The 15,751-nt window shown below is 43.9% G+C and overlaps 2 protein-coding genes across 2 annotated transcripts; one reads left to right on the top strand and one right to left on the bottom strand.

The window, feature by feature from the left end:
* The first annotated feature begins 1,427 nt into the window (after positions 1 to 1,427).
* On the top strand, positions 1,428 to 5,836 carry LOC127760853 (serine/threonine/tyrosine-protein kinase HT1-like). Its single transcript, XM_052285175.1, has 4 exons — positions 1,428 to 1,781; positions 2,202 to 3,630; positions 4,139 to 4,594; positions 5,180 to 5,836. The coding sequence occupies exons 2-4, from the start codon at positions 2,455 to 2,457 to the stop codon at positions 5,459 to 5,461; spliced, it is 1,914 nt and encodes a 637-aa protein (XP_052141135.1). The 5' UTR covers positions 1,428 to 1,781; positions 2,202 to 2,454; the 3' UTR covers positions 5,462 to 5,836.
* A 742-nt stretch (positions 5,837 to 6,578) lies between these two features.
* On the bottom strand, positions 6,579 to 8,637 carry LOC127760854 (uncharacterized). Its single transcript, XM_052285176.1, has 3 exons — positions 8,364 to 8,637; positions 7,925 to 8,153; positions 6,579 to 7,207 (listed from the first exon to the last, which is right to left on the bottom strand). The coding sequence occupies exons 1-3, from the start codon at positions 8,535 to 8,537 to the stop codon at positions 6,801 to 6,803; spliced, it is 810 nt and encodes a 269-aa protein (XP_052141136.1). The 5' UTR covers positions 8,538 to 8,637; the 3' UTR covers positions 6,579 to 6,800.
* Between the last annotated feature and the right edge of the window lie 7,114 nt (positions 8,638 to 15,751).

Raw genomic sequence — 15,751 nt, 5'->3', positions numbered from 1 at the left:
AGAGGGATAAAAGAGGATGGGATATTGGGATGTGTCACTGACGTGTGTGATCTACCAATTTTTAATTTTTGTTTCAGACTGAAATGCCCTGATATGTGGGTTTCACGTTGACTTAGTCGCCACGTAAGCCGAAAAAAGGCATTATACTATCGCAGAACCTCGGGTACATCAGTTTTACAAGTTGAGAGACATGTTATATCTGGTTTTGCAGTTCAAACTGTGTGGTTCAAGGCCATGATTCAAACTCAACGGTATGATGAGGGACCTAAATTGAACTTATTGCTTTTACTTATCCCCTGTCATTTATCAGGCCCGTTGGGCCATTGGAATCCTTATACTATTTGGTCGACAGAGCAAATGGTAATGTCTTTTTCATGAAACGAACTGTTTCGTCCAATTCAATGGTCATTATCCGACCAGTCGACGGTCAGTGCCTACCCCATGTGCACGATCGAGAGCGATTGGGTCAACGTGAGAAACTGCACGGCACGGCGCAGCGGGTGTGGCCAAAGTGAGTTATTAAGCCAATAAAACACGGTCTAATTTTTTTTGAGAGGAAACACGGTCTAATCTTAGTTGGTAGTACTATTAGAGTATTATTATAGTTTTGTCTATTACTCCGTATAAGTCATTACTTAATGTCCATGCATTTTTTTTCCTCCATCCCTCTCTTCTAATATGGCATTAAAAAAGGGGCAGTTGGTTACTTCGTCTACTATCCTGATCCACGTGTACAAATTTGAGATGACCGTTTGTTTTGTAAACGGTTTTTATATAATTCTGCTGACGTGGACAACTTAAGCAAGCCAATATCTTGTCCCACGGATAAAACCTCCTCACTCGTCAGGCTCCTACCGAACTCGTGCCGAAATAACCTACACCAAGAAAAACTCGACGCGACGTGGCAGGACGACTCACGATGAGCCGAACCCCAAAGTGCCAAACACATGTAACCTGTACACCTTAGCTCAGAGATCTCCAAAATCTGCCTCCCAGAAGCGATCCTATAGCCCGGGTCGGGGACAAAGCTTCAGAATAGCGTGGGGAAACAGACCACGGCGGACCATGCCACGCTACGCCGACACCGTAGTCCGTAAATACCCCCTCCCTTTACACGAGATCCACATGGTCGTGGGACACAAACTATGCGAACGAATCGATCAAGCACCCTTCTTTAATCAAAAGTTTTTTTTTTAAACACCCGTCTCGATCTCAAGTCTACCCCTCTTTCGTCTTTCCCGATCCAAACAACTAGTAGTTTTGTACTAATCCAAAGTCGTCTCCAATAATTATCCATTATAAAAGGAACGCAACACACGCACTCCAGGTAAACCCTACGACTCCAGCTAATAAACGCAAAGGAGGAAATAAAGCGAACGGGAGCGACAAGGACGGGGAAGATTCGTGCCCCGATTTTTTCGTGTTCGAGACGCGCAGGGAGGGGGGAAGAGATTGAGTTGGTGGGAGGATCGGAATAGGATCTGGTGCCCCCCTCTCGTCGTGGTTGCGCTCTCATCAGCTCGACTCGACCGGTAATCGATCGCGACTGCCGCCACCGCAACATTCTCATTACTCTCTCGTCCCCGCCCCACCCCCACCCACCACACCACACCCCCGTCTCCGCGCGAAAATTCCCACGCCACGCGCGCCGGAAGAGAGGGAAGGCTTTTCCTCCGTTCTCCGCCCACGCGCCGTCATCGCTGCCCGCCTTTCTTCCTCCGCTTTGTTTGGGCCGGAGCGGGGGGCGCACCGGCGCCGGCGACGTCTCTCTTCCGAATCGGGTAAGCGTCATCTCGTTCCGATCTTGGATACAGGTTGCGTGAGGGAGCTTCGCGGGGCGGGGCGGGGTGGGGTGGGGTGGGGTGTGGAATGGGGATTTGAATTCTTTGGTTTGATCTTCTCAGTTGCGCCACCTGCTTCGGGTTCACGCCTCTCTCTCTGCCTTGCTCTCCGCTTTCCCGCATGTGATGCTTCCTGCACGCCTTCGTTTTGTTCTTCTCTTTTGCTCTTTGCTCTTGCCTGCACGGTTCGTCGTCTGATCCATCCATACTTTTCTGTTGGAAAAAGAACGTGTTGTTTGACCAATCGAAGCGTTCGTTCTCGTTTTGTTCTTCGACTTTTAGTTTTTATAGACAGCTGCTCCTGCCTGGTGGTTTCCTGTTTTTGATTTCGTGCTTTTTGTTCCTGATGATTTGACTCAGGAGGCGGGAGCCAGTTCATGGAATCTGGTGGAATTGATGCTCAAGTCAGAGCAATCGAGCAGCGCACAAGATTGGAGATTCCTATACGTGATTGAGATTGCAAATGTGGCGCCTGTTCAATGAGTTGTGGGATGTTCTAGGATCTGGGTTTTTCTCATCGAGGTTTCTTTAATCCAGCTCAAATCTATTTACACCTCATCCGTTTGCACCGAGATCATCTCTGTGTGTGTGGTCACCGTGAGATTAGGAGGAGATGGACGAGGAGGATTACTCGTGGGTTCGGCGGACAAGGTTCTCCCACTCCGTCGTCCGCTCCAAGTCCGGCAGGGAGCAGTTCGGTGCATTCGTCGAGCAGTTCAACCGCGGCGCGGCACGGAGGCAGAGAGGGCCCGGTTCAGGGTTCATGCTCCATGGCCTCAACTTGGAACCGAGGGCGAGGCTCCCAGCCACCACCTCGGCGAATTCCTCCATTCCGAGGACGACAGGATCGTCGAATGCTCAGCCATCGTCGGAGACGAAGCCAGCTTCGTCGTCCTCGGACGCCAAACCGGAGCAGCACGAGAAGAGCCTCAACTTGGAACCAAGGACGAGGCTCTCGGCCACCACCTCGGCGAATTCCTCTGTTCCGTGGACGACAGGATCGTCGAATGCCCAGCCGTTGTCAGTGACAAAGACAGCTTCGTCCTCCTCGGACGCCAAACCGGAGCAGCAAGAGAAGCCTCGTGATCATCAGCCGTCGCAAGAAGTGTCCACCAAGCAGGATGATAAGGCTGAAAATGACACGAAGGCAACAGCCACATCTGGGCCTCTCGAGTTCTCCTTCCATCCTGATGAGCAAACCTTGAGGCTGCAGAGGGCGTGTTCTAGCCCTGTTCCTTTCCCAAGCAACAAGAACATGCTGGTGGCTGATGCTGCAGCACGTAGCTCATCTCTCAAGGTTGCCGGCGAGGGGCCGAAGCCGAAGCCGAAGCAGAGAGCAAGGTCCCCTCCCCTGCGTCGTGACGTTCCTGAGCTGTTCAAGGAGGCCAAATCGTCAAGCAAGAGGTTTTCCACACCGCCACCGCGCCGGAAGCCTTCGTCTCCACCGGCGCCGAGCAGGAGCCCTCCTCATGCCTTTGCCACGGCGAGAGCGCATGGCAAGCCGAAGCATAAGAAGGATTCCTCTGCCAATGGAAGGGCGAAGGTCGCCGCACTTGAGGTGCTCGAGAAATGGACCGTCGATCGCTCGCAGCTGCTCATCGGGCACAGGTTCGCCTCCGGGGCGCACAGTCGCTTGTTCCATGGAATCTACAAGGAGCAGCCTGTCGCCGTGAAGTTCATCAGGCAACCTGAGGATGAGGAAGATGCAGAGCTGGCCGCGCAGCTTGAAAAGCAGTTCAACACGGAGGTCACCACACTGTCCCGCCTGAACCATCCTAATGTCATTAAGGTAACCTCATGAATTTCGATTACGCCTGTTTCAATTCTGGAGTGGTTGTGGATTAGCATGAACTTCCGAGGAATTGCTTGTAGTTAGCACTGTTCTATTGATTTATACTGTACTTTTTTGAGCTATTTTATTTGGGAGTATTTGCGCTTAGATTCTATTTGGATCAACTATCAAGCATGCTAGACAAGATATGCAAGATATAAATTATATACGAAGAGAAATTATTTAATTGACCTGTAAGGCTGTAATTCGTGGCTTATGTATTTCCTAGACAGCGTAGCTAGCTTCTGCAGTTCCTCCAGCTGAGTTGGAGTACTTTCCTTTTTACCCCGAAGGGCAAGTATTAGTAGCTCACCTAGGAGAGTTGGTCATGCACTCATGCATACTGAATGTAGTATATGGCATTTAATAGTTGTCCCTAATAGAGTAATAGTAAATATTGTGTGATTTATGTGTGCACTAAAAGATAAACGTTACTGTATTCATTATCGCTGTTTTGTCCATGTAGCTGATTGGAGCATGCAGTAGCCCACCTGTCTTTTGTGTCATCACCGAGTTTCTTTCTGGGGGTTCTTTAAGAACATTTCTGCACAAGCAGGAGCACAAATCTCTACCTTTAGAGAAGATCATTTCAATTGGTTTGGATATTGCAAATGGCATTGGATATATTCACTCACAAGGAGTTGTTCATCGTGATGTGAAACCAGAGAACATCATATTTGATTCAGAATTTTGTGCGAAGATTGTTGATTTTGGAATATCTTGTGAAGAAGCAGAGTGTGACCCTCTGGCGAATGACACTGGGACTTTCAGATGGATGGCTCCAGAGATGATGAAGCACAAACCTTATGGTCGAAAGGTTGATGTTTACAGCTTTGGCCTTATCTTATGGGAAATGTTTACCGGGTCGGTACCTTATGAAGACTTGAATCCATTCCAGGCAGCTTTTGCTGTTTTTGATAAGGTATGAATTTGTTTTCCTGTTCTTATCTGCATACTGCATGAGGAGCTTTTGCTGTTTTTGATAAGGTAATACATGTTCAGTTGCTTGATTATCGTCTCTTCAAAACGAAGAATCATTGCATAAGATAAAACATGTTGAGTCGTTTCTAGTTAGTCGGCCTGGTTTAGTTCCCAACTTTTCCATCACATCAAAACTTTCCTACACATAAACTTTCAACTTTTGCGTCAAATCGTTCCAATTTTAATTAAACTTTCAATTTTAGCGTGAACTAAACACACCCTAACTGTAACTGTTGACTACGACCATCTCACTTTGATCACAAATTACTTTTAAATGATAATGCTATGATGTATGAAAGTTTTATGGTTATATTTATGATATTTCAAGCTTCGATAAACATGACATATTTGCACGTATCTATAATTTGTTTGCAAAAAAAAGAGAAGCGGTCAAAGTTTAAACATAAATAGTAACAATGCCAATTATTTGAAAACAGATGAAGTAACAACCAAATATATCTTCAGTTCCATGATCCTATGGCTATTTGATTTTCTTTTGGAAAATGACGAAAACTCCATTTTTCAGAACGAGAGGCCGGTCATCCCCAGTAGCTGCCCTGCGCCACTACGGCTTCTAATTGAGCAATGTTGGGCCTCGCAACCAGATAAAAGGCCTGAATTCTGGCAAATAGTACAGATATTGGACAAGTTTAAGGCGGTTCTTGATAAAGATGGAACACTGGACAATATGCCATGCTTAAACTTGCAAGGAACTCATGATCACAAGAATTGGCTAGCTCACTGGGTCCAGAAGCTCAAACATACCCATCATGATCTCTCTGGACCTCCGCCACCAAAATTGCTGTAGTTAATCCTCTCCCTTCCAAACTATGCTAATCGGATAGGCCTCAGAATGTAACTGTCAATTTTTTGCTTTGTTATATAGGAAAAATATATGTGTTTGTCTTCGCGATTTTATAGCACAGTAAACATTTGCTTAGCTTTGCTAGTGACATTTTCTTCTTTTTGTTTCGTCTGTTACACTGTTTGATACAAGTGACAGAAATGTCTCTATGCAATTCCTTGAAAATTGTTTCTTCGGTTTGTTCGGCCTGTCCGCCACACTGGGGTAGATTAGGCCTGCTTTCTTGGGCTTTTGAAGCAGCAGTACATGGAAATTCTAGTAGTCTGTACGAAGGCAGGCCATTACAGCCTCCAATAACATTTCACATTTTTCTGGTAACGTTTCTTGCTTTACTCGTTCAAGCTTCTGGGCTACTCCCTCCGTTCAAAAAAAAAAAGAAGACAAACCCTGGTTTTCGTGTCCAACATTTGACCGTCCGTCTTATTTGAAAAAATTATGAAAAAAATTAAAAAGACAAGTCACGCATAAAATATTAATCATGTTTTATCATCTAACAATAACAAAAATACAAATTATAAAAAGATTTTTATATAAGACGGACAGTCAAAGTTGAACACGAAAACCCAGGGTTTGACTTTTTTTTGGGACGGGGGAGTATGTGCCTTTTCTTTTTCTTGTATTAGAAGCTATAAAAAATTAATTTAATACCTTCAGTTTGCTGTGCAATCTGCCAGTACCGCAATGTATTTTGGTTAGTCTTTTTGGCTTACCGCGCACCTAGCAAGAGGGCACGATCCTCTGTAGGTGGATTTAAATTTTCTTTCCTTGTACTGTATTTCAATACCACATCTTCCTGATGGTTTTAAACCATGACCTCTGACAACTGAATAACTTCTGAATTCATCGCTGGAAGCGCGTTCCTCGATCTTCCATAGTGAATTCATCGCCCTTAACATGTGTGTGTCCACCCCCGAGCACCTTATTCATGAATCATGACATTACTCATGCAGAATTGCATATCTTCGGTTTTAGTGCTTCATATGATTCATCTTTTGTCTATTGAAGCCCAATTTTATGAATTGTCCCCTTCTTTGGAGGGCCATTCAGCAAAAAAACAGGCTCATGAAATTCGATTTCCATTTGCCATAGTAGTAGTACATCCCAATTTTGAGCATCGGTCTCTGAAATTTGAACATTGACCTTCAATTCTAAAACCTAAAATCGCCGGTACACTCTTCTAGCTCATATAGCTCCCGCAGAACACAATACATACATATGCATACGTAGACGCGACCGACATGGCGATCTTACTCTTGTTGCGTGCCATAATCGACATGCGCCGTCACGCAACCTCTACGGCGGCCCGGGCGAAGTCAAAGCTGAGCATGGACGCCCTGAACTTGGTCTGCTTCTCCGGCGACCAGACCGCCACCGGCGCCGCCGCCGCGGCCGCGACACGCTCTGGCGTGCCGAGCCACTTGGACTGCATGTACTTGTGCTTCCTCCAGGGGCCCATGTGCATGTTGTTCTCCTTCATGCACTGCTTGGCCGCGGCGCACATGGCCTTGACGACGGCGCGCAGCCGGTCGGCGCGTCCGACGAACACCTCCGGCAGCGCGGTCACCAGCGCGCGGTACTCCGCGCTGGCGCGGGCCACCTCGAACTCGGCGCGGAAGCTCAGCTCCACCACCACCCGCACCGCCTTGCCGCTCCTCGTCTGCACCACCACGTCCACGTAGCTGTGCTCGCCTGCGCGTCACACGGGAAGAAAAAAAAAAACACGTCAGTTTCGTTGGATCCATCGGCCGGCGCGGCGCCCGGTTTCGGAATATCTCGTGCAGGTTTTGGCAGCGAATTTAAACGTGGTGTAATTCCTCTGGCTCGTGCGAGTTTGACGCTGACGTGGCAAGTCGTGTGGCGACTGTTGCAAGTTCATCTGTCACGAGTTTGGATCTACTCTTTACGACTTTATGAGCGTAGCTAGAAATAATAGAGACAGTGACGGGTTCCTGACATTCCCTTGGCTGTTGCCTGTTGGTTAATCATGGAAGTGGAAGCATCTATTGTTTTCTTTTAATCGTAGGATGACCTTGTCCATGTGTGTCATGTGGCTCTATGGTTAAACAAGATAGTATGCCCGTTTGTTAAGTAGTAACTGTTTGCATTTAAAGCGCGAGACAACTATTATAAGCATGCGAATATGCTCCCCTTATTCCACTCTCATAGGAAAAGATCCTGATTTGTGGATCGAACAAACTGTTGCGGCGCTGTACTCGCGGAAGCGCGGAAAGATCAAATCTCTTGACTACAAGGAGCACCCGGATTGGTGGGACAAGGCAAACGTCCTAGACCACACAGAGGCACAGGCAGCAGGCTACACGGCAAGGCAAAGCTGTGATGTGTTTTCTTTTGGGACTCAGCTGTTTCGTGCCGTCTGAATTTAGCTTCACAGGTAACCGAAATTACCTGAAGGGATGTCCGGCGAGCGCGTCCACTTGGACTTGCAGATGGCGCTGTTGTACCCGGCGTCGCGCAGCCGCTCGTCGACATGCCGGAGCGTGCAGCTCCGGCAGTCCCCGGCCGCCGCCCGCCTCGCGCAGGAGCAGACGGCGCCCGCGGCGCGCATCTTCCTGATTGCCTCCTCCGTGTCCTCCCGTATCCTGCTCTCTACCTGGCTGGTCTTGGCCAAAGCCTCCTGCACATCCACGCACGCATAGTCTCTCTCAGAACCAGAAGATATTTAGCCCAAATCAAACAAGTTCAACTGAAAATATCGTGATCACATCCGTGTTGCGTGGATATGCATGTGGCTATTGGAGTGTAAGAGATCTCTGAATTAATTCTGTTCCTCACGAACGCAAATGTATAGCTGCGAAATTCAGCTAGCAGAGGGGAAGGGACTTACATGCAGCTGGGAGTGCTGGTTCTGCCAGAAGGCCTTGCTCTCGGCGGCGCCGCTGCCGCTGGAGCCCTCGTCGTCGTCGTCGCCGTTCTCCGGCCATCTCTGCTCCCTCTCAGCCTCCTCGAAGAAGCCGAGCACCAGGTTCGACAGGCTCATCTCGCCGTCCTCCATAACCATGACGTGTTTTTGGTTTAGTTCCTGGCTTCTTGATCGCCACAGGCTAGCAGATCTTTTCTACTGCTAGCTTGGGCTGTTTGCTCAACGGCGCTCAGCGACTCGGTCCACTCAGGCAGGCAAAGGCTGCCTATATATAAACCTGGAGCGTTAGGGGACGTGGCGAATGGGCAGTGGTGGCGGTGGTGGGTCCGGCTGGTGGGCCCGGCTGGGGAGCGGATGAGGCGATTGGGGACGGGAAGTGGGGCCCACCTGTTGGTTGGGACACGGGAACAGCAAGGATCCACGTCAGGCACCCAGCCGGATTCTTTGCGCAGCCAATTCGTTCACGCCGCTCGGCCGTTGTTTTCGATGGTTGGGCCTTGGGGACTTGGGGTAGGGACAGTATACGCCGAAATTTTGACAATTTGACCCTTTATAAAAATTTATTCTAAGAATAAATTATGCTAAAAACTTATTTTAAAAATGAGCCGTGACCTCAGCGTCATCGGGATTGGCGCTGAGATCTCAGCACCGACTCCATCCGAGGTGGCATATATTAGCCACGTCATAAGAGGTCAGCGCCATACTCTTTGGCGCTAACCTTTACAGTGGCTAAAACTAAGAAACGGTCATTTATATCTTGTAGGTATCGCTGGTGTAGTGGTTACAGACTGAAGATTCTAGCAGAAGATCTTGGATTCGAACTCTGCAACATGTATATTTTTTTAATACTTTCTCTTGCAATCTGCTAGCCTAATTTACTACCAAGATCATAAGTTTGGCTTATGAAAATCATTTTATTCTGGACTTGACTAATATGAAAAGGATACATATTATAAAAACTTTTTAGATATTTCCAATTATTATAGAGTAATAATTTTATAATATTTTTCCAACATTCAAAAATTATTTTGAACTTCAGAAAATATGTAAGAAGAATATTGTGAATGTTCTCAAATTTCTATATACCTTTAATTGTCATTTATAGTTATTCCTAGTTGTAAATTTCATGTATATCGTCATATGCTTTCTAAATTTATTTTTATTTTAATAAAATTGAGAAAATATGTTCTCAAATTCTTCCTACTGATAATAATAATAATATACATAACATTAATTCATATTATTTAGTTATAAGTTTCGAGCATGGTAGGGAAAAAATGTAAAATAGATGAAACAAGAAAAATGGTGCTGTACCGTGGGTTCGAACCTTGGACCTCTGTTTCGGATTAGAGCAATTCCACAACTAAGCTATCATACCATCTAGTTATAAATAGGGAGGTTTGATTCTTTAACCTGTACAAAAGTCAGCGCCAAAGAGTATGGCGCTGACCTCTGATTACGTGGCTAATACATGCCACCTCGGATGGAGGTCAGCACCAATATTTGCGGCGCTGAGATGTTGTAACTCAGTGCCAATACTGATGGCGCTGAGGTTGCGGCTTATTTTTGAAATAAGTTTTTGGCGCGGTTTATTGTTAAAATAAGTTTTTGTAAAGGGTTAAATTGTAAAAAATACATATAGGTCAACAGAGTTATGCTCTTGCCATGATCCCATCTGCCCATGATCAATTCCAAATAATGGAGTAATACTCTATCTTATCAGGAAGATATCTGATGTAAATCAAAATTCAATGGTAAGCGCGGAGTGATGTTAACAGTGGGAATCATTGTCCACACCCTTCAACCGGTTCACATTCTAATTGGGCTCACCAGGAGTTACAGCACAGTCATATCTAACTAGTACTACCTCGTAACACAGTAGGAGAAAAGTTCTACACGTGTCAAGGACGTACTACAACTTCGTGCTACAAAACGATGGCCCATCCCATAGTCCATACTGATCGTTCATTTACTCCCGAAAAGGGAGAAACAGGAAGAAAACACACAAATTTTGACAATTTGACCCTTTGTAAAAACTAATTTTACAAATAAACCGTTGCCAAAATTTATTTCAAATCTGACCCTTTTGCTCAACGCCAAATCATGTGGCACTGAACTTAGACATCTTAGCGCCACATCAGCTGGCGCTGAATGCCGTGCCACCGCGGATGGGAGACTAAGTCAGCGTGCCAACGTATATTCAGCGTCACACGATTTGGCGTTGAGCAAAAGAGTCAGATTTGAAATAAGTTTTGGCAGCGGTTCATTTGTAAAAATAGTTTTTGCAAAGGGTCAAATTGTCAAAATTTGTGAAGAAAACAGCCTTAACTTCCAATGCCAAGGTGTTTTGTGCAATGTGCATCGCATGAGTGAGGAGGGGGTACGCACCAAAGCGTATGGGAAGAGACAGAATCCAAGGGCCTGTTCACTTTGATGACATTTTCAACCTTACCAAGTTTTGATAAAATTGTCAAAAAAGGCTATATTTAGTTTGCTGCCAAAATTTGATAACTATATAAAAAATCTTATTAATTGCCAACATTTTAGTAATGCCAAAATTTAATAAGGTTTTTTTTATAAGTGAACAGGCCCCAAAACAAAGGCGATCCAACAACAACTACCCGTCGGAACCGTCGCGCATCGTCCCCCGTGTGCGGGGGACGGCAATAATTCCATGCTGGGCCCGCTCCTCCACGCTGTCCAAATTACTCCCGTGTCCCCGTCGGGTTCGCGGGCGTACGACTCCACCACCGCCGCGGGACCGGAACCAGGAACCGAACCGCACGCTCCCTCCCTCGGCGCTACGGTCGTCGCAACGCTCCTTCCACCCGCGCGGATATGCTCCGTGGTTGCGGCGGATATACGCGTGGCGGCGTGCAGCTAGCTCGGCCTCGGGCCCCTGTGCACCGAGACCGCGGCGCGCATCGACAGCTAATATGCGGACCTGCAACAGTGGAACCGGATATACACATAGAGATGAGATGCAGGTGCGTCATCTTCAGTTGGTCGATTGACTATTACGATGGAAGAGGCGCGGACAAGCGCGATGGAATCTACGGTCGCCTCACACGGATCTGTCAGTTTCTGGTCTCGAGCATCTTCTCTGTGCTCGCGTAGTTTATGCTTGATACTGTGCGGTATGCAGCGGGTAGGATGTCAGTAACGGTGTGCTAGGCGACCACCATTGCCTTTCGGAAACACTAATGCGTGATCGATTACAACCGCGATGGGTAGCGATCACCACCCCCTTCCCCCTCTCTCCCTCCACGTTTTTTTTTGGCAATGCATTACTTTTCTATTTTAGTAAATTTATACACCTAAAATTTATAGACCCAAAGTTTATAAATTAAAAGTTTATATATCCGATTCAAATTTAAATTTAAATTTAAATATTTTTATAGTATTTCTATACATCTAAAGTTTATACACTTAAAGTTTATAGACCCAAAGTTTATAAATCAAAAATTTATATACCCGACTTCAAATTTGAATCGGGTATATAAACTTTAAGTCTATAAACTTTAGGTGTATAAACTTTAGATGTATAGAAATACTATATATGAAAAAAATTGAATTCAAATTCAAATTTGAATCGGATATATAAACTTTTGACTTATAAACTTTAGGTCTATAAATTTTAGGTCTATAAACTTGAGATGTATAGAAATACTATATATAAAAAAATATTTGAATTCAAATTCAAATTTGAATCGGATATATAAACTTTTGACTTATAAATTTTTGGTCTCTAAACTTTAGATGTGTAAACTTGAGGTGTATAAACTTTAGGTGTATAAATTTACTAAAATAGGAAAGTAATACAGTGCCAGAAAAGGAAACCAGGTGGAGGGAGGGAGGGAGGGGGAGGGGGGGGCTACCGATCGCTACCAGATCGGTAGGGCGATTGATCGCCCATTAGAACTACCCTGCCTCTCTCGGGGCTGCACTAGTGCGGTACTCTCTCCGTCCCAAAAAAAAGGCAAATCCTAGGTTTCTGTGTCCAACTTTGACTGTCCGTCTTATATGAAATTTTTTTATAATTCATATTTTCATTGTTGTTAGATGATAAAACATGATTAATATTTTATGCGTGACTTGTTTTTTTAATTTTCTTCACAATTTTTTTAAATAAGACAGACGGTCAAACATTGGGCACGGAAACTAGGTTTGTCTTTTTTTGAAACGGAGGGAGTAGTTCAGTATGGTGTACCAAAGTGATACACAATTCGTATGCTTCTAATATACTAAAATGTAATTCTTCTACATGTTCGTGAAGAAAAAATAACTCGGTACGTTTGCTCCATGCCACTATAACACAAATATTCCTAGTTGCACCCATTATATATTTTGTTCATTGGTCCTACCTCCATTCTAAAATGTTGCTACTTCATTGTTTTAGAATGAGTTAAATCTCATTCTAGATAATAACGTTTTGAGATGGATGAAGTATAATACAAGTTTATTTTGTTTTATTAGAAACAACGAAGGTTTAAAAATAATGCAGGAAAGAATAGACTCTATTTTTGCTAATGGAATGGTGTAGAAGATGAAGGATTAGGACTTAAATTATCGACATATAGACCAAAGGGATATGGCTTCATATCATCTTCATATCGCACATCCTTCAATGGCCCATCTTGAGAGCACTGTTAAAACAAAATTTGTAAAAATTTGAACGTAGCTATATCCAGATTGGTTACTAGGAGTTAATATATGTTAACTTTTAAGCCAACAGGTGTATCGTACCAATCTCCCAAGAAAGTAAGGATCAATCAGCCCCATCGTTTGGCTGTTTTTTAAAATAAGCCAAACGGCATATTTATAAATAAAAAATAATTTATGAATAAAACTTTTATACTACATGTGTTCTAAACGATCTAAAATCAAAGGCTGAAAAATAAACTACGATGAAAAAAAAACCCCAAAACAACTTCAAATTTAAGGTTGAAAATTTAAATTTTAGTTGATAAATATACATAAGCGAAAAGATGAGGCCAAATATGTTCCATTCAACCTTCAGGGAATGTGCTTGCTTGTCTTTATTAGATTCTTTTTGCTACGCTTTTTGACAATTGGAGATGTGTCCATTAGGTCCGATAGATTTTTTTAAAAAAATATTTGTGATCTTATCTTTATGTGCAAATCGATCTTCTTTGCTTCCATCTAAATTCCGTAATCCTTAGCGCATTTCAGGATTTAATAATTCAAGAATTCATAACTACTTCCTCCGTTTCACAATGTAAGTCATTATAGCATTTTCCATATTCATATTGATGTTAATGAATATATATATATATATATTAACATCAATATGAATATGGAAAATGCTATAATGACTTACATTGTGAAACGGAGGGAGTAATATATTGAGTTGTACTAGGTTTTGAGTTTTGTTGATGATTTTTTTTTTGTCATGGTTATGGTGCCACATACCCAAAAGTAATCGATTAAGCTCGGAGAGACCCACCATATACCAAGTCTTATACGAAATCATACCTCGTATATAGAAGAAGTTCTGAATAAGGAAGGACAAGTGGAGTTCTATATAGAAACGACAAATACTATTCGGATTGTATCCATATCGGTCTCCCTTGTCTACTTGGACAAGGTGACATCTATGGGTATAAATACAAGCCCCCCTAGGAGGATAAATCAACACACAAGTCAGAATAGACACCAACATACGCCGCCAAACATCGACATCAGATATAAGCCTAGACAGACCTAATATGATGCATGCGGAGGCCGGCAAGAGGGATCTAGCACCAGCTCTGATCTCGATAAGTTCGCACTCGAGGAGGAAGACTACCCTGTTATCGACTACGTGTTGGTTATCTATACCGCCAAGTCGATGACAGCTAGATAGGTTATCCCAAACACTGTACTTGTGTGATTCAGATGAATAAGAGCAACACTGGCTTTGGTCAACAGGAGTAGGGCTATTACCTGCCAGATAAGGGGCCCGAACCTGTATAAAAATCCTTGTCTCCATCTCTTTTACTTCAATCTCGTATATACCCTGGTACTGACGATCTCCATACCATGGAAATACCGTAGTCGTGACCTCAAACGTCGACATTTTTCATGTTTTAATTAGTCTGAAATCCAAAATTAACAAAAATCAATTTGGAGTCTCATTTATAGATATTGCATATAATTTAATAAATTTTAAATTAATACTATCAAGTTGTATTCTGTTTAGGATGCCAATTGTAACGTTTCTTTGTTTTCTTAATTTCATATAAAACTATGAACTGATAATTGGCGAGTCGTACTCGGTATGTGACTCTCCCCCCTCTTTTTTTCTTACTTGTCATGACTTCGCTGGCACTGATTAAACCAGAGATCTCCCGGTCTATAATACGAGCTATACACAAGTACGGAGTACACAACATATTGAATGCGATTATAATTACAAATATGTGAGAGATCGGTTTACAATCTTCCTGAAAAAAAAAAAAACGATCGGTTTGGGATTCGCTATGGGCGAGACGGCACGCGTAGACGATGTACACATGGTTTCCATCACAGATTCTTGTACAACAGTACAACTTGTCAGGAACATATGATTGCAATTCTAATCAGCAACTAAACAATGATTGCCAATGACATGACCAATAGATGCCGTGGCACGTAGGAGATCGACTAGGATAAGTTCCTTAACAGAAAAAAAAAAAACAATGCCTGCCGTAGCGTGTACAATGTACCGGCAAATGATTCATCACCGCCGCTAGCATAGAGTTACGTTCCTACGAGAATATACAAGGATTTAAGAGGAATTTTGTACTGTCTCACGTGAAATTTGTTTTTGCGGTAGAAAATGGAAGGAGGAATCAAGAACCCTAGTTGGTTCTGCCGACAAATAATAAATGATAATGGAAGAAAGATATAGTTTTCCATACACAGAGCAGCAACGGCCAGGCCAATGAGACGCGAGTAGTAGGGTCGACGACGATGTCACCTCTACCTTCGGATAGCAACGCCAACACACGGGGAGCTCTTTCCCTGCTCCTTCGGATTAGCTCGTCCGATGTATCGCCACCAGATGCAGATAAAGTGATGAAAACCAATTCATAAACAATCCGGAGTGAGTAGGACAATGATGCGACGAGGTTTGTCGCCTAACCACCGCTCTGATCTACTCGGCCAAGGAAGAAATTGTGTGTTTGCAGGTGTAGATTGATACTACATGCCTACTCACTTTTTCGATAAACAAATCATAAGTTCCTTTCGATAAGGCAAAGCTGATAGAAACGAGGATGATTCCAGTGCTGATTTAATATTTACTACGGAAGGGAAGGAACATACATATAGTGGTAGGAGAACTACTAGTACCATAATAATGTCAAATT

The sequence above is a fragment of the Oryza glaberrima genome, chromosome 1 (assembly GCF_000147395.1).
Source record: "Oryza glaberrima chromosome 1, OglaRS2, whole genome shotgun sequence".
NCBI lineage: Eukaryota > Viridiplantae > Streptophyta > Magnoliopsida > Poales > Poaceae > Oryza > Oryza glaberrima.
This window is presented reverse-complemented; position numbering and strand designations above follow the sequence as displayed.